This window comes from Notothenia coriiceps, unplaced genomic scaffold, assembly GCF_000735185.1.
Source record: "Notothenia coriiceps isolate Sejong01 unplaced genomic scaffold, NC01 NC01_scaffold00014285, whole genome shotgun sequence".
NCBI classification, from domain to species: domain Eukaryota; kingdom Metazoa; phylum Chordata; class Actinopteri; order Perciformes; family Nototheniidae; genus Notothenia; species Notothenia coriiceps.
The window spans coordinates 78,412-102,303 of record NW_011346986.1 but is presented as its reverse complement, the minus strand read 5'-3'; the positions used below and the strand labels follow the sequence as shown (position 1 = coordinate 102,303).

At 39.9% G+C, this 23,892-nt stretch overlaps 1 protein-coding gene across 1 annotated transcript in view; it reads right to left on the bottom strand.

Annotated features, from left to right (window-relative positions):
• Positions 1 to 23,892, bottom strand: part of LOC104948364 (interleukin-11 receptor subunit alpha-like) — a 46,631-nt gene that overhangs the window by 5,234 nt on the left and 17,505 nt on the right. Inside the window, exons 2-3 of the mRNA XM_010774557.1 lie at positions 4,491 to 4,587; positions 913 to 979 (exon numbers count right to left, since the gene is read on the bottom strand). Coding sequence (XP_010772859.1) covers positions 913 to 979; positions 4,491 to 4,587 — 164 coding nt within the window. The remainder of the gene's footprint in view (positions 1 to 912; positions 980 to 4,490; positions 4,588 to 23,892) is intronic.

Sequence of the window (23,892 nt, the reverse complement as noted above, 5' to 3'; positions counted from 1 at the left end):
TTATGTTAGATTGTTGCTATTTTTAGTGTGTATCTTCATGGTTGACTGCACCTATTATAAATCACTTTGGATACAAATGTTGGCTAAATAGAATGTGATGAAATAAAGAAATCAGACTTTGGCTACACAGGCAATACCCGTTTCAGATTTGCTGAGTTCGACATTGAGATATTTGACTATATTGAGTTTTATTGTGTCTTTAAGTTGGTAGTGGGCCGCCAAAAGACGTGTGGATTTGAAAGCTGTGATTTCTTTGAATAAACCAGCTGTGACTACATTGGGTCTTCATTGAGTCAGAGCTTGTATTTACTCCTAAGTGACCTTAGGACAATGTACTTTTGATAAACTGCCAATACAACTTCTATTTTACGTGTACCATCTTATTTGTGTTTTACTTTATTTAAAAAGATATGCTCCATTGGCTCTCTCTCAAATCTGATCATGTACCCTTATTGCACCTGATTTACAGTAGCAATGCAGGCACTGTTTAACCCTTTGTATTACAATAATGTATATTCTTTGCCTTGAAAACAAAAACATTGACTTTCAGGCCACCTACAAAATGGAGGAGTTGTTCAGTTATCTTAAGGAAGGTAAGTAAAGCTATATGCAGCATTGAGTATATGAATGCATCAGGATGGCTTTAGAATGCATTCTATTCATTTGTCTTCAATGGATACCACTGCAACTTTTATGATAAACGTGTTATTGTGATTACTGGAATGTCAAAAAATGTGCTGCTTTTTTCCAACAAAATGCTGTCCTGACTGGCGGAGCTACCCAGTTTCTTTTTTTAGCTAATAGAAGAAAACCTTTGAACTCCCACATGACTGTGCCGGAAAAATGTCTTTGTCATTAGAAGACAAAGAAACCCAACTCTAATTCAAACAAGGAAATAGTTCTCTTTCTTACCTGATTTGTGACTTCCTGCATGCCAGTGTCACATTCGACTCCAAGAGTGCATACTGAACGCCTAACACTGTAAACAAAGACATCACATAAAATATTAAAGCCCGCGTTCGTCTGGCTTACAGCATGTGCACACTGCAAAATCGGACATACCATGTGTCTGCATTGACTCTATCAATGTGAGTTACAGTAAGAGACAGAAGCACAATAACATGACCGTACAAGGTTTAGGATCCTGAGGACTGAGGAGGCTTTGGCACACAGCATGAAGAGTCTCCAGTGTTTTCTTTTTCTGGAAATGTTTCTTATCACTAGTAAAATAATATTACTCAGCAATGAGTTAAGTTAATAGTGCTGAAGACACCATATGTATCATGATTTAATATATTGAGGTATATTGTGATTCTGTAAGCATGGCGATCTATTGCGTTTTTTTAAAATATTTTTTTAGAAAAACTGACATGGTATAAAGAACACATCATTTTAGGCATAAAACGTTTTCATTCAAACATATGACAAAGAACGTTAAGTATTGACTGAGTTCATCCTGGCTGTTATTACAATTTAAAGTTGATTAAGTGTTTTTGAGAAACCATTACAAGACCTCAAAAAACGAAATATTGCGATTCAATAGATGTTTTCTAACACTCCAAAGAAATTGATTAGCCTGTGGATCTGGAAGCAGTTTGCTATTTTTTGACACAGCATACAAATGTTCACCTTTTTAATGATGTCTACACTGTATAGCCATGCAAACAGCTTTGGTTTCATGTGTTGCGGTAGAAAAATATCCATCTCTGGGTTTTCTGTCTCCACCCTTATATGATGTGGGTGAGTAGAATTTAGTTTATGGTGTTCACAAAATATAATTTAGCAATTTCAACGGGGACTATGTCATGATTTCGCACCACACCTATAGCTACATTGCTACTCACACTTGTAACTGGAACTATATTAGCAGCAAAGTAATCTAAAGTAAGTATCCAATAATGTGAAATCAGAGGCAATGTAAGGTCAGTTAGGCACAGGGAGCGCTTGATTTATTTGATACAACATCCATTTGTACCAAAAGGATGATTTAGAAGCTGCTAAAGTGTAAACTTGACATCATGCAAATTGGAAGGTAGTGTTGATGAGCTGCAATACTAAGTGCAGTGTATACCTGAGCAAATATTTGCGGTGACTGAAGTAATTTGCCAGGTTGATACTCTATCTGCAGCGTGCGTGTTTGTGTGTGTGTGTGTGTGTGTGTGTGTGTGTGTGTGTGTGTGTGTGTTTAGCTTGGCTCCATAATATGAAAGCTGGCATTTACAGTAGATGCGGAGTGGAAAAACATCACTTCGACTGCCAGTCTGCCACGCACACACCTTCGTTAATTCTCAACCTCAATCACTCAGGCATGCTCACTCCCTGCTGGCCTCTGCTCCTTAAGTAACAAACAATTTGTCCCGCGTTTGAGTTTTGTTTTTCTTCTTAATCTTTAAAAAACAAATGTATGTTTAGGTCCCAAGTTTAACTGGCATTGAATCGCGAAGGATACAACCCAAATCATTCATTTGGTTCTAAAAAGGTAGTTTCTGGTCACTTCGCACCAGACACGTGAAGCTTTTTGGAGATGTTGTTTTTTAATTTGCTGTATTGGTATATCTATGTTAGTTTTCCATATTGAAATAACCTCATGTGCCCTTCAGGGACCAACTAAGTTCATCTTAAATTAAATGTTACACATTCTCAAGTTGGAGGTTGCACTGAAGGCCTTTTCAATACTTGGATTTCACTCACACCTAGCTTGCTTTTCTTCTGTTATTTTAGTGGCTGCGCAAAATGAAACAGCTGGGGAAAGAGCAGCGAAGTGCTCCACTTTGATTTTGTGGCTACATTCGTGTGTTTCAGTGGAGGAGACGCAAACAAAGGAGGACAATGAAAGCTACTGAGAGTTTTTTGTTTTATTAAGCAAATGAAAGCCTGTTCCTTCTGCTGCGGTGTGTACGGGAAACAATTTGTCATATGTAACACGAGGCATGGTTAATAAAACTGAGCTACTAAGACAGCGGTTATTTTCTGGCAACAGAGTTTTGGATTGCTCATTTTGCCAATCGAGATACACCAAGCAAGCTGTCATTTATCCGATCTTTCACCAGAGCAGGACATGGTTTCTCTCCCTCCGCTCTGCCAGTAAATGTGGGGCGGGCAGTAAGATGCCTTCGTCCAAACTGGTTCATATATATGTATGTAAACCAATTTATTAACATTATTTTATATAGATAATAAATATATATACTAGGCAAATGTAAACAGTATAACGTAATATTTCGTCAGGCATGAACATACCATTAGATTTTCCATTAAATGTAAGTAAAATTGTTTTTGTATTATATCTCAAATGTATCTTAAGAAGAAAGGAAATCAGAATCTGACAAAATCTCTATCTATCTATCTCTATCTCGATCTATAGTTTACCAGTAAAAATGCACATTAGCCGCTAAACCTTTTCTGTTGTTTGTTTAGAAGACACTGTTGTTCATGGCCCTTGCAGTTTGGCAACTGTGCTTTGAAATAGCAAGTTTAACAACTTTTTGCAGTGTTCTCACAACGAGGCAACAACAGAAGGTCAAAGTTCAAAATAAAGGAATTCCTCCTTAAATGTAAAATAAAATATAATCTTCCTCTGTCTCTGTTTTTATTGTTTCTCCCTGTATCAATCTTTCCATCCTTCTCAGTTTCAACCAGCTTTTCTTTACACACACACACCTTGGTGCAGTGCAAATGGTTGGCTGGTCTGAATGTGTGTATTCATGTTTTATTGGCAGCGAAGTACATTATTCCCCAAACCCACAGCGTTCCACTCATATCTGATTCTGCCTCTGGCAACACGGCCCGGCCCAGACACACGCAAGCACACACACACACACACACACAAAACCACACACTTATATTCACACAGGAAGGCTGCAAAGTTTCTCGTGACATTGAGAACCGAAGGCAGGGTGGACCCAGAAAGTGCAAGCTGGATGAAACTCAGTACTTTCTAAACAATAAAAAAGGAACCTGGAGCCCCAGTAGGGTACAATTAATGGGAAGGGAAAATTCTGAAATGTTTAACCTAAGGGGCCAAGGGTGACTGTCCTCATTGTTACCGTGATATAAAGAGATGCAGTAATGAAGAGCGTTTAATACAAAGAGGGAAATACAGTCTTCAGAGAGAGAGAAATAAAAAAAGATTTCTTAATGCCAAACAGATCCCTCAAGAGCTTTGTGAAAAAAAAGATTCTTCTAACAATAGGATTATTGTTTGCAGAGTAAAAGGTTTACATTTAAATTGGACAGAGAAAGAACCGTGAAAACAAACAACAATGTGTGTAAACAAAAAATCATCTTGGATTTATGAGATTTTAGAGGCGTTTCCTCCCTCCTTTCTTCAGCAGTAGCTTTAGGTCCCACAAGTACTTTGAGTTAAGATAAGTGCCCAAAATAGTTCCCCAAAGGAATCCGTGCCTGATTCTTAACAGCATGTGTGTTTCTCTATGTGTTTTAAATCTGTCCTTGGGAAAATGGCGTTCTGCTTGGTGTGCATGCATTACCTTCATCAGGATGGATCTGAGCACGAATGGGATGCAGCGACCAAGATAAAAACCAGATGACTGTCAGACACACAGGGCTGGACAAAAGGCCTGGCATCTAGAGGGAGAAAGAAAGAGGGAGGAAAGGGGGAGGTAATGATTAGGAGTTATTTTCAAGCCTAAAAGGTTTGGCAGTAAGCATCTACAACATCATCATTATCATCATTTGGAGCACATTTTGTACAAGTAAATGGGTACGGAAAGAACCAATGCTTGGGAAAACAGAAAGAAATGTCTCCTTTCTTTTGATCAATTTGTCCAGAAATACACAGCAATGTTAAAATAGTTTGGTAACAAGTTGCAGTTTATCATTTCACAAATCTGTCTGACTGTTCCTTATCATTGCAAATTATATTTCACATAAAGTCGAAATAAAATGCAAAGACAATGGTGTAGACAACTGGTCGCCCATATTTTTCGCCACTGACATCGTAAGTGGAAGTCTTTCTCAAAATTAAGAACACATTCAGAAGGAGATGATGTTGGAAAGGATGTTCTGTTTCCACTGGCTTTACTCTACCCTGACATTCTGGGAAATGTAAAGTTTTGGTTATATTTGGGCTGGAGAACCGATCCAGTTTTAGCTTTGTACCATAAATCAAATCTCAACACGACTTCTATTTAATTTAACCAAGATGTGCAGACTGCAAAATAATGTGCCTTTAGAATAGATAAAAGTGTAGTTTGTTCAAATGTATTTGATAGTATGGTTGTAAGCAGGACATCTGTCATCATACATGTTATAGACCTTATCTAAATTCAATAACATTTAAAGGGGCCCTATTTTGTTCATTATCAGGTTCATATGTGTATTTGTTGCCCTTACTATGACGCTGTTTCCATGCTTTAATGTTAAAAATGTTTTTCAGTTGTCTCTTACTGCCTGTGCTGCAGCACCTCTTTTCACCCTCTGTCTGAAACCAGAGCCCAGTCTGCTCTGATTGGTTAACTGGCCGGCTCTGCTGTGATCCATCCACAACTTAAAGATATGTCGGAAATGTCCGGCCCCTTAGCTTATCACGTACAGTGTGATAAAGCACAAGCCAATAGACGCGTAAGAGTAACATAGTGAGGTCATTAAGATACTGAAGTTAACAAAGAAGTCCAATGGAGGCGTTTCAGGCAGGGGGGAAGTGTGTGGGAGAGAAACTCCCACTGGAGAGAACTTTTAAGCCTTTGCACACCATTAACATGCAGAAAAGCCTATACAACACAAACAAATTGGAAAGAACAGGAAATGCACTATACAACTGCTTGAATTCATGCACACAATGTTCAAATATTGCTTACTGCACAAATTTCATATTTTATATAATTCACTGTATTCTATTTCGCTGTAAAGTACTGCTTTATTTTATTGCTATCTAACTATATATTTGTTACAGTGTTCTTAATATAGTTCGCTATCTGTGTACTTTAAAAAAAATATATATATTTTATGTATGCACCACATCAAGTCAAATTCCTCGTACGTGTGAACCTACCTGGCAATAAACCACCCGTTTCTGATTCTTTACGCAATTACATAAAAAATGAACAGATTTGACTGGCTATATGTATTTCTATTTATAAACATATAAGTAAACAGAGAAACAAGGCATTTTTACGGATATGACACAAAAAGGAAAGGCAGACATCATGAAATAGTTCAAATACACTGAACAAAAATATAAATGCAACACTTTTGTTTTTGCTCCCATTTTCATGAGATGAACTCAAAGATCTAAAACATGTTCTATATACACAAAATAACCATTTCTCTCAAATATTGTTCACAAATCTGAAAACATCTGTGATAGTGAGCACTTCTCCTTTGCCGAGATAATCCATCCCACCTCACAGGTGTGGCATATCAAGATGCTGATTAGACAGCATGGTACCTGTGTGCCTTAGGCTGGCCACAATAAAAGGCCACTCTGAAACGTGCAGTTTTGCTTTATTGGGGGGGTCTGGGGGGTCCGAAAACCCTAGGGTTAAACCCTAACCCTAACATGTCACCCATTGAGCATGTTTGGGATGCTCTGGATCGGTGTATACGACAGCGTGTTCCAGTTCCTGCCAATATCCAGCAACTTCGCACAGCCATTGAAGAGGAGTGGACCAACATTCCACAGGCCACAATCAACAACCTGATCAACTCTATGCGAAGGAGATGTGTTGCACTGCGTGAGGCAAATGGTGGTCACACCAGATATTGACTGGTTTTTGGACCCCCCCAGACCCTGAGGCTGTGCGAAGTTGCTGGATATTGGCAGGAACTGGAACACGCTGTCGTATACGCCGATCCAGAGCATCCCAAACATGCTCAATGGGTGACATGTTAGGGTTAGGGTTAGGGTTTAACCCTAGGGTTTTCGGACCCCCCCAGACCCCCCCAATAAAGCAAAACTGCACGTTTCAGAGTGGCCTTTTATTGTGGCCAGCCTAAGGCACACCTGTGCAATAATCATGCTGTCTAATCAGCATCTTGATATGCCACACCTGTGAGGTGGGATGGATTATCTCGGCAAAGGAGAAGTGCTCACTATCACAGATTTTTTCAGATTTGTGAACAATATTTGAGAGAAATGGTTATTTTGTGTATATCGAAAACGTTTTAGATCTTTGAGTTCATCTCATGAAAAATGGGAGCAAAAACAAAAGTGTTGCATTTATATTTTTGTTCCGTGTACATCAGACATTTCTTCCTGAGTGCAGGATACAGTATGTTTGCTATAGCAGAAACATGGTGACCATGGAGTTATGGACGTATGATGTGATGCTGCTGATATTTTTATCTCCATGGGACATTCACATCAGACATTGTGTGTGTGTGTGTGTGAATGTGACAAAGTGTGAAAGACAATGTGGTGGATGTGTTTGTGAGCTGCTAAAGCCCAAAGTCACAAAAACAAACACGCTTATCTTATCTGTGGTGCCCCTTCTCTTTATAGAGCAGCATGTGATAAACACATCAACACTTTTAATGGCACCTCCACAGCGAGAGTGGGAGATTAAAGGCCCATAAGAGGCTTTTGTTACGTCTTTAGTGAGGTCCTTTTCCTGTTCAAATAGGACGTTATGTCATAAAACGGTGACTGACTGAGTGACTTTCTAGTCATTTATGGGACACATAAATATAGAGAAATCGATATGACCGAAAGCCCTAATAGCAATCACATGGTACCAATAGATTGTCAATAACTTTTCATAATTAATAATAGTTATACAAATATTTACAAAGTTTCTGAAGCACCATTTTTTTAAAAATTAAAATATGTGATTGCAGCAACTGTCAAATGATGCATGATGGATTGGGGATTTGAAAAAAAATGACTCTATTAACAGTGACAGAGAAAGACAGAAAAGACTGGAAAAAGGTCAATTACAAAAAGAAGAAGGAAAGAACATTTAAAAGGTGTGTGTTGTTATGTTACTCCATTTCAAAGTGTGTGTTGGTAACGCTGAAAGCAAGGTGTTCAGCAGCATTGAAAAAATAGTGTCTAATAGCGGTGTTGCTCTCAGACGGTGTATTATTCTGCTTCGCGTGTTGAACGGTTCAATGTCGTGTCTTTAAGAAACGGGACATTTTCTGTGGGTTGAATCTGGTGACAGCAACGAGAACTCACTGCTTTTATTTCTCTCAATGTCAAACAGCGTTCTGCACCACAAAGAGAAAAAGGTGAATCACAGTGTCGTTACCTTAGACTTTCTTTCATATATTCAGTCAGTGTGGCTCATCAAACATCAAGTGTTGAACGACTTACGTATATTCTGAAACTGAAAAGGTGGATGCATCGAAGAGGCTTTTGGGCTGCATTCGCATTGAGGTGATTAACGCATGGTGGAGGTGTGGAAAAAGTTCAGTCTGTTTTCTCTGGTATTCTCCACGCCCAAATGGAGAGGAGGATTGCCGGTTTCTCCGCAATTCTCCCTATTGTGGTGTTACTACAACACATTGATTCAATTTCATTTAAAATCTGGAAACGATCAACATCTTCTGAAGATAGTTTGCCTAATTTAAGTATTTATGCTGTTAGATTTAAACGGAAAATCAACACATTGTGATAGTAGTTGTAGTTTCTTTGAACATAATAAAAAAAAATAAAAAAAATAATAGACTTTATAAATGCCATGGATAAATTCCCTTTTAATGATAAACACATAGTACGTCACAAACGTATGTATTAACTAAGAGGTGTCAGAGGGAAGGGGCTGCCATAGTGTGGCGGGCTGGAGCAGTTTGGGGGTCTGTCCAGACAATGCATATTTTTGGGGGACTTGACCATCTGATGATGATCTGGTTCCCGAGTTAAGCCCAAACAGACTGCCTGCCCCGTGTATGTCTGCCCATGTTGCATCACATTGACTTTTTAAAGTTGAAGCACAATTTGCATGGAAAATGCAAAATGTGCTGACAGAAAATGATTTTATAGACATTTTTGGAGACCCTTTGGCACTAGGGGTGTATGGAGCAGCAGATCAAAACCAAAACTCCAAAGACTGACAGCAAGTCATGCAGCACATTACTGCACTTTGAGGATTTATGGCGTCTCTGGTGGTCAGAGAGAGTCTCAAAGAAAAGTTGGCTGTGAGTTTCATTAGCTGAGGTTGCAACTGGACCTCAGAAATATGATAAGTCATAAATAGTGAAAGACAGCTAGAAACAAAATAATGGAACAAATATGTGTTTCACCACAATATGATGGAGGACATGTCAAATAAACAAATATGTTTATCCTGAGGTGTTGCTTTTAAATTGTACTTGCTTTGAAAACAAGAAATTGTTAAAATAAATGAAGTCAAGCATGAGAAAAAAACGTTGTCTCTGTCTCAAATCATTGTTACATTCTGAATGCTGTGGGAAAGTTCTACATTTTTAATGTCTATCAAATGCAGTTTTTTAAGACCATGACAGATTGCTTCCTTGACAGTTGTGTGTGTGATACTGGGCTGCACAAATAAACTGGACTTCAAAGATTGATGAAGATGATTAGCTTTGGCAGTGAAATGAAACCTGCGACCACAAGAGGCCAAACAGATCATCTTTGTTTAAACCGTAGCGTAAATATCATCAACTTTTCATCAGGGGAACAAGGTGTTAGGTCTGGCTCATCTAAGTCATGCGAGACTGCCAATGTCTAAACAATGACGACGACATGTTTGGTGAGTTATAAACGCGTTGCTGTTGTTGATGGTGAAATAATGAGGTTGATAGTTTGACAGTTGTGGAAAATAAAAAAGACGAGGATATTTGGTGTAAGCAAACAGGGACACTATCAAACAAAAGGACAATGTCGGAACCTGCAGATAACATGTTTCAAGCCAGATTAGAACAGTTTAAAAATGCTTCTATCTTCTTTTACGGTAGATTTTTCCGCAGGATTTCTGCAAAATTGGGATTTCATAACTGTAAAATGTATAGCCAGTTTTACAGTATTCAACATATTATATTCTGTCCTGTTTATTTACAGCTGCAGTGCATGTGATGTGAATGTCACCAGCTGACAGAAAGTCAACACAGACCCAAGTTGTTGCCAAGCAAAGCAATTTTGTTGAAACTCACAAAGTTTGTTTCAGACTGAGGGAGGGAGAGTGTGAAAAAGACGTTTTTCAATATTTGAGCATGCAACAAGTTAAAATATATATAATACAAGTATGAACTTTTTAAATATAGATGATCTCAAATACAAGCAACCTTATACAAACACAGTTCCATAAATCCATCTCCCTTTTTGCCCTATATGTCCTCGATATATATCTTGTTTTTTCATCATACCCACATTAATTTGCTCAGCTATGTTACATTACATTACATTAGATGTTACTTTTATCCAAAGAGACTTACATGGGCTGTGGGGATTGCCCAATACTGTGGGCAATCCCCACAGGAGAAATTTGGGGTGAAGTGTCTTGCCCAGGGACACAACGACATGGTGACTGCAGTGGGGTTTGAACCTGTGACCATCTGATACCCAGACCAAGGCTCTATCCTCTATCTATCTATTGTTTTTATGTTTATAAATGCTTTTATCATAATATAAGCATCTCTGTTGAATGTTGTTTTACTGATTGTATTTACCTGTTATTTGAAGTGAATTTTTGTTTTTAGGATGACTTTCAACATCTGTCCAGGGACTACAGACGCAAAATAGCCTGTTGGCTAACTCTGGCGCATTTACAGAAATGTCAATCAATGTGCACTTTCCCTGTCAAATAAATATATAAATTAAAAATCCACCACGCCACACGCCTCTATGTTTTAGATTACTTCTCCACAAGCGCAGTTAAAAGCTAAAAAGTTTGATCTCACTCAATAAAACACACCATTAACAACTTAGAGACAGTGGAAAATGTATCAAGGCCAATTTAAAAACACGCCATTTGTCAATTTAAGAAATGGACATCCAGCACGTTACTACAGATTGATCGATGGGAAAGGAGGTGATGAAAATCATTAAATCATGGGCATCCGCCAAAACACTGATGAAGAAAACTGAGCACTTCGGAAATACAAAAACGAAACGTCTACCAAGATCTTGAACGCTTTTTAGGGGAGCTGCGATGTCCTCGATTACCAATAGTCTCTTATGATGTAGCAGGATAGTATTACATTCACCACTACAGCACTGTAGCTTCACTCAGCAATTTCAAATCTCACCAACTCCTGTCTCCCTCACTTGCTTACATTCCTCTTCCTCGGTCCAGTCCTCCCTTCACGCTTTCTTAAGCTTCTGTACATTCAGTACATTCTGTACCTTAAAACCCAGGCTTATATACTGGTCAATTTGTTTGAATTTACACAGGACGACCGAAACCTCCCACTCCAATCAAACTGCCAAGAAGGAGAAAACAAATATGATATGCTGTATCGTGCTGACAACGATGCAAACTGGAACAGGTTCAATAAAAAAATCTAAATGGAATTGTGCAGGCAGAGGACCAACCACTGGGATCAAGTTAACTGAGATCAGCGTCTGGCTGTCTGTCTGAGGTAAATTGTTGTAAAGCCTGAGCCCCTAAAAGCTAGGTTATTGAATTTCCTCTTAGCAAAATGCTCTGGGAAATGTTAAGATCCTACTGGTAAACATTTATGCAGGAAATATGTCAAGAGCTCTTATTCTGAAAGGTTAAACGGAAGACGCGGTTCTGGTTTGCTCAACCATTGTCACGGTTGAGAGAAATAATAAAGTTTGCGTTTTTTTCCGAATTACAGAAAAACCTTACTGTTGTTGTTTTTTCCTTTCAGCATATTTGGTTTATGATGCTTGGGCTCTGTGGAGAATAATTTAGCAACTTTTTCGCAACATAATATTTGCGTTCTGTGTGAAAGTGTTCTTGACAAAAACATTTTAATTTCACAAACAAAGTAGGGCTGCTCAATTCATCGTATTTTAATCGCGATTACGATTATGGCTTGCAACGGTTACGAAAACAACGTAATCGAAATAAAACGATTATTTTTCTATTTATTATTATTACTTTTTTTTTTTTTTTGGTTTTTCAGTTGAATTATACTTAAAGTTCAGGGTAATCAACTATTAAAAACATAATATTCACATTTTTTCTCTCCAATAAATGGATGTTTTCAAAGTCAATCAATAATCGCATTTACTAATCGCAATTACAATTATTGACCCAAATAATCGAGATTATGATTTTTACCATAATCGAGCAGCCCTAAAACAAAGTGCCTCAAGCTAAGTTGAGATTTCTGGCCCTTAAGCATATAGGTAACAAACTAAGAATATGTTTTGCTTCCTCTACAACATTTGTCTTGTGAATAAGCGGTAAATATTTGTCCGTGAGATTTAAAATGGGTTAAGGGAATATTGATTTAAGTTCTTGTCTCCAAAGTCTAGCCTTACGGTACACCCAAAGGACACTTTTCCTTTCTGTCCACTACTTTCAGTCCGTTTTGATTACTTTTTTCAGACATTGACGCAGTTTTTTTCTCTTAGTCTTTGCAGACAGTCCTTGGCTACTGTTTTCCATCCCTCTAAGGCCGGGACGTTCAAGGTTCAGTAAACATGTTTACGTCATACTTTATAATGGCTTACCCTCTTCCATTTCCTGGTACCCCTCAGAGTAACTAGAGATGAGAAAATGCGGGCGGCATCTCCCTGCACCTTTCCTTCACTCTGTGTAATATTTCCATTCAATCAATTAGCTCTCTCTTATCTCTACCTCACCATCTTTAAAGATCTGTTTTCTCCCTCCCATGCCTGTGTCGTCCTGCAGTGGCCCTCTTTATTTTCCATCTCTAATGCCACACAGTACAAAGTCCCGTAAACTCATTTTCACAAAGGTCTCCTATTCTGCTTCCCCTAACACTTGAGAACAATGCTGTTCCTTGAGGACACGCTGTTAATCTGTCCTGACAAATCCAAGCATCCTGTTTTTACTCCAGTGTCAGTTGAACTGCTTCATAAGTGTTATTTTCTAATAGTTTGAATAGTTGGTCTGTTCTTGGTAAGTATGATGGGCATGTCTAGAATGACAGGCTCCACCAGAAATGGAGTAACAACAGGTAGACGGCCATGTTAAAGCTTCTGCTGATCATATTTTATCCCAAGGATATCAGCCAAAGAAAAACCAAACCAGGGATCTTAAGTCAGATCCAGTAAATGCAACTGTTTGGACCACCATGGCATCTGGGACCATCAGGATCTTCCATGGGAGGCAGAGCCCTACACCACAACCAGCCTGAGGACTTTATTTACAGGAAAACCGGAACGCAAGTATTAGGCACTCATTTGTATCCAAACACTAAATGCAAGAACACAAATCAAAAGTTTAAATATGTGTGCAGCAGTCTACGGTGATGCAAGTCTTTTGGTCTGATCTATAAGACCAAACCCTTTGGAGATGTGAGGCAAAAACAAACAACTTTTTCTTTCGTCTTGCTGTGTGTGTTTTTGTAATTCCTGGGAATACATTTCACCACAAATCCATTGTGGGTAAATAATAAGAAAAGCAATGAAACCACTTTGATTTCATTTTCTTTCCTAAGTTAAAAGCAGGATAGGTCACTTTTCCGCTCATTAAATGAAACATCTTCTCAATGATTCTCCTCTGATGCAAAACAAATGACAACATGACGGTCCTTAAAAAAACGGTGAAGAGGGAGTTGACTCACTATCAATGTGTACAGAAACTTCCTTTGGCAGGCGACTGGGATCTGTGCAAGCCTGATATTACCACAAACCACTTTCCTCAGCAGCTGCATGAGGTCTTTCTGAAGCTAAATGTGAAAAACCACACTTTGATCCAGTGTAAACATGCCCATAGTACCACTGAACCCTTGCGTTAGGTAGAAACTGAAAGTTTACCTTCGCTTAGCCAACTAGTATGAAAAATAAGCTATGTTTTGCACTATAGCTGCTGCCAAAAGTCAACTCAAGGATCACTTCTCATATTTCAACACCCTTTCTTTCCATAGGTTGTCTGCGAGTGAGGGTGTGTGTAATCGCAAGCCTATTCTGTGACTCACCCCTACCAGTCACCTTTCTTCTGTAACTCTTCCAGCAACAACCAGAATAGACAGGGGAATGTAGCCATGGATATTGTCACTAGGATGCACCCATAACCAGAGTATTCCCACATGCACACAGATTCAAAATAACAGTGGAGACCCAGCTACACACATAACTTGAATATAAAATTGCTGCTGGTTAAGTAGACTTGGCGAATCCACAGCAGTTACCACAACCGGAGCGATTAAAAGTAATTGTAGAAAGAGAAATTCCTGAGTGAAAAACATTCCTTTAAAAATAATGTCAAGGGTGAAAAGCCCAGAAAGTATCCTGACAGAAGTCAAACACTAGTTGTGTAGAGAAGCACTGGGAAAGGGAACAATCGGAAACAGGGCCGGAGGAAAAGAAGAAGTTAATTATTTTTCGAATGCGCAATTTAGAAGCTGATTTAAAAAGGACTGTGTAGTAAAAGGAGGTGTGTGCACACTGAGTAATCCAATTCAAAAGGCCTCTCTTCTAACCAGTCCTCTCTGTGGCAGCATAATCCCACATGAGTCACTCACACTCTGGCATGCCACTGCACATTCAGCTTTACAAGAGACGAAGCAAGACAATGAGAGGGGAGACAGACGGAGAAAAGAGAAAATAGTGAAGCAGGCGGGGAGCAGAAGATGGGGGGGCTTAAATACAGGGTGAAAACAACAGATGGGCAGAAATGGAATTCGGTGATAAAAAAGCAGAAAAACAAGCTAAAAAAGCAACTTCACTTTGTTCCGGCTTTCTCATTATCGTTGTCTGCCCACTCACACACTCACTGTTATGCTGTCCAGTGACATAACATCATTTATTACAGGATGTCCTGCTCATGAGGAAAGGTCATTATGGGTTATGTCATAAATTAAAGATTAACCAAGACTGATCTATAATTTAGCCTGGACAATAGGCTCATCAGTGTGTGTGTGTGTGTGTGTGTGTGTGTGTGTGTGTGTGTGTGTGTGTGTGTGTGTGTGTGTGAGATGTGTGTGTGTGATTTGTATGTGTGTCATTGTGGGTACCTGATAATAACTACAAGTTGAGGGATTAGCTAAGAGATACAAGCACATGTGGGTGTGTGTGTGTGTGTGTGTGTGTGTGTGTGTGTGTGTGTGTGTGTGTGTGTGTGTGTGTGTGTGTGTGTGTGTGCGTGCGTGCGTGCATGTCTGTCTGTGTGTGAGACTGTGGACTCACTGTGTGCGCGTACGAGCACTGAACCAACAACAGAGGGAGCCGGGATGGTGGGTGAGAGTTACAATGGCGCTGGTGTTTAGCCAAGTCACCATGGCAACCACTGCACACTCCATCAGTCTGACCTTTCGGGGCGATAACAACACTGCTGACGGACATGTGTGCCGGACGGTGTTTGTGTTGCATTTCCATATGTGAAGCTCCTCTATAGAATTGTGCTTTAACATGGCTAGATATTTTTCACGTGTTTGACTTTTTTTGCCTATTTTAATCCATTTTTAAATTTTACTAGCAACCGATGTGACCGTGATGTCGGAATTTCAACAGATCAATCTGCCTTCGTTCAAATGATGTGTATACATTTGTGTGAGTCAATTATATAACCAACCTACTGTGACTGCAACTCGATATTAAGGAATTTTGAACAACAAGTGAAGTTTTGATTTTAGCACTTTCTCTATTTTTCTTTCCATTACCTGAATCATCCTGTATGTAAACTGACACATGTGGATGAAAATGTGTTGAGTAGCAACAACTTATGAGAGTTCGAATCAAAGTGGGAAAAAAAGCGTGCAAGACAGACAAAACCGAGACATACAGAGAGGAAGATACATGTTATTAGCATCAGGCAGACAGGGGCAGAGAAAGGTGTTTAAATGAAAGTCATCTAATGTGAACAGGTGCACGCGAGATAAGGAAAAAGTCGAAGTGGAAAAATTAGATGCTGTGTTTCTGAGGATAAGAAAAAGATTATAAGGAAGGAGAATCTGCAAGGAAGCCAATTCAGTTCTGGAAACATCTGGCCAGTCAGGGATAATATAGTCACAGAGCTATGACTGCCGGACAGGTGCCAGCCTAAAGGTCTTTTTTTATTTTAAAATAACATCACCTGCTTCTACTGGGCCCATGTGTAGCCCTAACATACTTATTCCAAAATTATTCCGTAAAAATGTAGAGAGACGCACTGACTCTCCCCCCCCCGCTAAAGTGCTTCCATTGAACTCCTGTGTTTACTTCAACGACATAGTGACATCACCATGTAACATCTATTGGCTAGCGCGCTCTCACATTTTATGTGAAAGGCTAAGGGGCGGAACAACTCTAAGCGGCCGACCAATCACAACAGAGATGGCCAGCTAACCAATCAGAGCAGACTGGGCTCTGGTGTCAGACAGAGGGTGAAAAGAGGCGCTGCAGCACAGGTAGAATGAGGAAAATAAAGAGCTTTTTGAACATTAAAGCATGAAACATGTTACAGTAGAGGAACACAATAACAATATCAACCTGGAAATGAACATAATAGGCCCCTTTAAGTTGTGTTTGTTGCATACTGGGGAATAATGCAGAGTGAATGCATGATGGAATATTATGACACTTGCCACTGCCACTATGATGAAAACATGAAGTTGGACTTCTGCAATAGCTCCAATCTTCATAAATGAAAGATAGACAGGCCTAATAAATAACAGTAAAAAAAACTGAGAAGACTAGAGAATCTGAACACTTAGTACAATATATCGGCTGCTGGTCGAACTGCTAGGCTTATTTCCAAATGTTGCCCTAGCCTAAACACACAAGAAGTAATGGCTGCCATGTGTGCACAGAGATAGCACTGAGCAAATTCACAGAACCAAGGCCTGAGTGTGTTTGCGCATATGTGTGAGACAGGGAGTGAGAGAGAGAGAGAGAGAGAGATCGCAAGCATGACAATACTTTTCAAGTCATTATGTTGAGCAATCAGAACATGCTAATTCACTTTTTGGCTATAGCTACTGAAAGCACGATTCAACATCAACTTGTTAGTCCTTATCAAATGAAAAATATGAAAAACCTGTACTGTGTGCAATTGTGTGTGTGTGTGTGTGTGTGTGTGTGTGTGTGTGTGTGTGTGTGTGTGTGTGTGTGTGTGTGTGTGTGTCAGCAGTATCTTGGCCTTAGCTCTCCAACTCTGGAATTTCCTCAAGCTCTGCCGCCAGGGTAAGATGGCTACCATATGCCAGCTATTCACACACATTTATCACACACACACACACACACACACACACACACACACACACACACACACACACACACACACACACACACACACACACACACACACACACACACACACACACACGTCTGCAGTACTGAAGCCAACCTCACATAAACAAACATGCTGAAATGCATAATGGGGTGAAGGCTGGACTAAAAACACACATTTCCACTCACATTAAAACACATGTCCCTCAACCTGTAAGCTATACCCATGTGTACAGTTAAATGTGTGTACAGTATATATACATGTGTATAAGATGGACAGAAAATGTGAAGACTGTAAACACACCACACAGAGCAACGAGTGCCACACACACCACATTTTGACAGTTCTGCAATTGATACCCTGCTGGTTTCACAATATGTTACCAGATTGGTGAAAGATCAATTACATACACAAAAAGCACATGCATGTCATCAACATTTCTATATCCCTTTTGGTGTTCCTTTCTCAGTCTTTGAAAAGAGTATCAGTTTTAAGGCGTGGATGATTTACCCCCACATTTGAGCACGTATGATATCTTGCCTTGTGTCATTTTGTGCATTTGTATCTTTTGTTCAAACATAGTATCTACCTAATTTTGATAAAACTGCAGGTATTAATGGAAGACAATGAAGTACACAAGACAGCCATTGTGTTAGATATCTAACTCAATGTGTTTTTGATCATAATAATGCAACGGCCATTCCACAATTTGAATAACTGTTGTATTGCTTGCTCATTACTGACTACGGCTGATGTGAAATTCGTAGGAAATCTGGTGACTTATTATAGAGCTATCCCAAACTGAAAGATACTGTACTTGATGATAATGGAGAAAGAGTTAGAACAAAGATCTGTGCAAAGGGATAACAGATCAATCCCACCCACAGACAGCTTCCAATCGCCTGCATGCAGCAAGTGTTTTTATACAACAGTGCTTCGTAGGGTTTGAAAAAATAGCACTCCTTGCTGGCAGACAGTGCCATAGTAAACTCCAACATGAGCTAATGCAACCCACAGCCAGGAATAGAACCCTTTGTCTCTTGTTTAAAGAACTAGTTGCACCGAAAAAGGAAAATCTAGAGAAGCTCTGGGACTTCGAAAACAGTTTTAGACTGGGAAAGTCACACAGGATCGGTAATTAAGTCTCCTGAGGAAATAGCAAACTTGCTTCTTCTATATTAAGCACAAAGTAAAGTTTGTACGCAAAGAAAACTAGAAAAACAACATTTGTAAACTATTTTTATCCTACAAATACAACTCCCTGGCCGAGTTAACAAAGAACTGTACCCCTTTGACTAAAACATCTAGTCATGTTAAAGCATCGTGGCAATTCAGTAAAGCAATTGTGCAATTACAATTCAAATGTGTTTATGAGGCATGGGTAGGTCTATGAGACCAAGGATGGTAAGGCATTTTGAGCATAAGTTCTCATTCTGGGAAGTGAGTAGAGGTCAGAATTGTTCTTTTTCACAGATTATAGAACAAGGTTTGATCTCCAGAACTGATGTCATTTCTATGAACTTAAAAGAAAGTTTTTTTTATTGTTTCCAGTGACATGTCCAACTTTTTCTTGGTAAATGGCTTCTTAAAGTCTGCTTTTAAAATCACTTCTATGAGGTGGGACATTTTGTTCCAGCTTGGTGGCTCTCAGGCAGTCTTTCAAGAGAGCCTAAGCACCAAAAACAGAGTGGCCAAACAGATGTTTTACTGGACTACTTCTTGGCTCAAAAACGAAGCCATGGCAAACCTTCCTCAAGGGATGGTGTAGCAAAACACATGATACATGGTTCCGTAAGTATCACAGTTTTCAGGTCTGTTTTTGGGAGCCAGACAATGCGACAAATTATTTACGCCTCAATGTTACACACATAACACACAAATGCAACATTTAGCCAGGCTATCATTCTAAATGGAGAGTGTTTTCTTCTATCTCTGAATTCCTAGACATCTATGAGGCGAAACAATAAATGAAAACATTTCTGTATTGCCAATAGGCTGTGAAATTATATTCTTCATTTTATGCACCAAAATCAAACGAACTATGAATATTTAAGCATCAGGTCATCTTATGGACATTTTTGGCACAAATGCAACACTTAAAATGCCCATGTTTGCACATAATTAAATGAAAATGCATCTTCCAAGCTTTTGTTCTACTTTGAGTGTAAATAAGATGCCAGATGAGCATCAACATAGACTTTTAGAGGACGGAGAGGAGAGGAGAGGGGAGGGGAGGGGAGGGGAAGGGAAAACTCTCCAGGCCCCCAGAGAGTGATCTGGGTTTTATTAACTGACCCCTCGCCTCCTGTCATTTTGCAAAAGTGGCCCCCTGGCAAAGTTAGTTCACTTAGCTGTCATGATGCTTGTTAATGAGGGCAGTGTCTTCCAGCTCTGGTTTTTCATTGGCATTCAACAAACTGCTAGCTGTACTAAAGCCATCCATCGGACTAGCGTAAGTTGGGTGGTGATCTTTTCCAAAGAGCATGAACTGCAGTTCATTAGGAATACAATTGTAAACCAAACCAGCAACAGAGAGTAAAAGTTGTGGTGAACCTTGTTTACAAACTGGTTTTCTCGTAAAGTAAACCTAATTAACCGAGTAAGAAAAGGTGACAAACGAAAACTTTTCCATCAACAAAATCAAATGGAACATGTGATCTCATGTTGGGCTGTGTTAAACTACGCTTAACTGTTTGGACTACGTTCAACTGGAGTCAGCTGGCAGCACCAGAATATTACCGTAAACAGCAGCACTTTATTACTGTGGTTTGGAAAATTCCGAGCGATAATGTCCTAGTTAAGACTCCCAGTCATACTGACCTAAACATTTGTGAATGCATCTACCAGTGTTCTCTGACGAATCACAAGAGTGTGTGATCACATGTGTGTGTTCGTATATCGTGATTCTAAGTATCTGAAGTGAAGCAGAACAGTTTGAATCAATACTTCTGGTAGCCAGAGGAAGATGATGGTCCAACAAACATCTGTTCTGTATGAGCCAATGACAAGCTCTTTAAACATACACCCACGTACCCGCCCACATCTGCTCTCTGTTATCCAACAAGGCTTTACACAGAGACACACACCCACACACACACACACACACACACACATCTTTGCTGGGTGATCAATTACTAGCTATGCAAAGCCAACCAATCACCAGCGAGCGTTTTCTTTTGTGTCCCTTAGATTGAATTCTCTATATTTGTATATATGTATTTTGTGGTAAGTAAAGTGGAACTTATCCTTTTAAAATGGCTGCATTTACTTTCTGAGTGAACCAAACGAATAGCTCTATCTAGATTGATCAGGCATGTGTCACTTGATGGCTCATTGTAAGAGCCTGAAATACAAATACATAAAACGCATCAATACACACACAAACACTCACATGCATATACTTCTAATGATAGCAGTACAAAAGTTCTGCTCTGCCATACTCTGATGATCTGCTGTGTGAGTTATGAGCTTGTGTATTTCTGGTTGCGTGTGTGTGTGCGTGCGTGCGTGCGTGTGCGTGCGTGCGTACATTCGACTGGCGCCACACTACTGCTGGGAGCAATTATACAGACATGAAGCAGATAGTTGAAGATTTCTGATAAACAGAGTCGTCTTTAGGAGATTTGTTCACATTGACACAGTGTCATTACAACACGATATATTGATTAAAACACAAGCATTCCAGAGGCTAACACACATTTCCCTTTGAACCCTGATTATTGCAAAAGATTTAATAAAAAAATCTTTATCCTATCGAGTGTCATAACTCATAACTGTATGGCAAAACACTGATCCTATTTATTACAAAAAAGCAAAAAGTCGACTTAATAAAAAAGAAAAATGCGATGAAATACGATTTCCCAATATATACAGTATGTAGGATGTGACAGACTTTTAAAGCTTCATTTGTAAAGTTCAAAAAGGGCTTGTTTGTAATTCAGTAAAGCCCTAATATCAATATCTCTTTCCCCGTTATCCATATTTCTATGGACATACAGGCAGAGCAGTGTTTCCGACAGGGGGGTGCGTCTTGGCGTCATTTGCCAAAAAATAATAATAATTTGAGAGAAGATCGAGAGTTTTTAATCGCTTGAAATGACGAAAAGGAAAAAGGACAAGGACATCCCTCTGTTGGCAAAGGAGTCTGGTGGGATTATTTTCGCCGCCAGCAGAGCGCGTTCCTGTGACGAAAAAAAACAAAACACCGCCGCATCTTCCAAGGACCATGCCATACCATGCCATGGGTGTCCCTATCGGCAGGGAGGCTTAAAGAGATGGTATAACGGCCCCTACAAACGGCGGCGTGCGTTGACGCTTCAACGCTTCTGCCCTTTCACTTTGAATGGGGTGACGTCACGCTTCGCCGAACTGCATTGTGGGAGCAAAGCGTAGCTCGCTTCAAAAGTAGAGCAATGGTCTACTTTTGAAGCTTCAACGGAAGCGTCAGCCAATCGAATCATATGCTAGTACAAGCTCTAGCCAATCAATCCGCTGCTTGTGTGTCAGGGGCGGGAAATTCAGGTGATTGGTTGTTGGTCTAGCTTCAGACATGCCCGCCGGCAAGCGTCAACGCACGCTGCCGTGTGTAGGGGCCGTAAGGGACAGCGCTATTCAAAATGATGTGTGTGTGTGCATACGTGATTCAAAATTCAAGTCACGTGACATCACACCCCCCCGCCACGCGCGCTCTCGGGGTGCACGCCCTCTCAGCCCTGGTCTGGCGGAAACACTGAGGCAGAGAACTCAAACTATTACAATTGCTTCGTATATGACCCATCACATGCCAAAAGACAGCATTTTGAGTAGTTAAGACTAAACTTGAAAATAACAACAAATGGCAGGTCTACCTTAAACATCTAGTGATATATTGAAAGAAGAGGGAAGAAGTATCATCACAAAGTGGTAGTTAAGTCTAAATCGTTTTCCTCTGGGCAGCCTATTAGATGGGAGTATGTTTGTTTGTGCCCGAGTTCACGTTTGTTTGACTTTCACCGACAGATGACCTTTAATACAGCCGGCAAAGAGCTTTTGCCATGTGTGCAGCAGAAGAGAAACATGGGAAACCTATAGAGCCAAATTACACAAACATGTTAGGGCGCACACACACACACACACACACACACACACACACACACACACACACACACACACACACACACACACACACACACACACACACACACACACACACACACACACACACACACACACACACACACACAACATAGAAAACCCACCCCCCAACACCCAGCTCCACCCACACACACACACACGACCCCTGTTCGCTAGAGCTATGAGTCACTCTGCTGGGAACTCCATGCTTTCCCTATTACTACCGCCTGACTGACACGGTCCTAAAAAGCTGAGAGATAGGTAGCCGGTCTAGAAGGAAACAGAAAGGAGATACAGAAAGAGAGAAAGGAGAAAAAAATAGGTTCAAAATACTAGAAAAAAAAAAAATAACTGTGATTTAGAGAGGAGAGATTAACCAGAAATGTGAGAAATAGTTGGGTAAAAAGAGGCAGAAAGGTGAAAACATTTGAGATTTATGAGCCTCAAAGGTACTTGAACTACACTAGTAAGACAGTTGGTCAACTTCCAGTCACTGCACACTCTAAAGAAGAGGAAAAATCTGTCCTATGAGGCATAAAAACGAGAAAGACATACTTTTTTAATTACTACCGTCTGACTCTCTGTTAAAAAATGCAGCTGGAAACGAGACAGAGAAGAAGCTGAGATACTGAATTATCTAAATGTGATCCACATTTCAATAAATGCCTGTCTTGCTAGTCACACATTTACACTTAGCAAAGTGTTTACATAGCTCATTCATCATTTACATTATAGGATGTTCTAACTTAACACTTGGTAAGCATTTCAATAACAAATGGCTGGACAGGAAGAGATCCTGAGATAAGATATATCAACAAAAGACTGATTTCATTTAAATCAAGCCAAAGTTCTCAAGCACAATCAGCTGTACAACACCCTTACTCCTCTACAAAGGGCCAAATTGTGATTAAATGGGCCACCATTCGCTACCATCACTTACTTGTAAGCAGTGGTGTAGTGGTCGTTGGACGCGGGGGATTGCCGTCCCCCCACTTATTTGGAGCCCCCACTTTTTAGAAGTATGATTATAGTCTAATAAATATAAAATCATTGCCAGTGTTATCAGTTGCAAGTGTGTATGTGTTGTAATAATGACGAAAACATAATACATTTCACAGTAATTATAATAAAAACGTAGCTCAAGTATTTATGCAACTTGATTTGAAGCGTGTGTGTGTGAGGGGGGCAGAAACGTGTGTGTGTGTGTGTGTGTGTGTGTGTGTGTGTGTGTGTGTGTGTGTGTGTGTGTGTGTGTGTGTGTGTGTGTGTGTGTGTGTGTGTGTGTGTGTGTGTATATAGTGACCAGGGCCCTTTCTCATTTCACTAATTCCCCTCCTCGACTCCCCTCCTCGACTCCTATCCTCGTGTCTTAGTCCCGCCCACAGGAGATGCGAGCGGAGGAGTCGAGGAGGGGAACCGAGGAGAGAGGAGGGGAGGCAGCAGGCGTCTGAGCGGTCATTTTAAAGAGACGTGCATTAATGATGACAGGAGGCACAGCAGCTCTCTGTCTGATGGACAGATGTGTTCATGACGACTTATATATTTACTT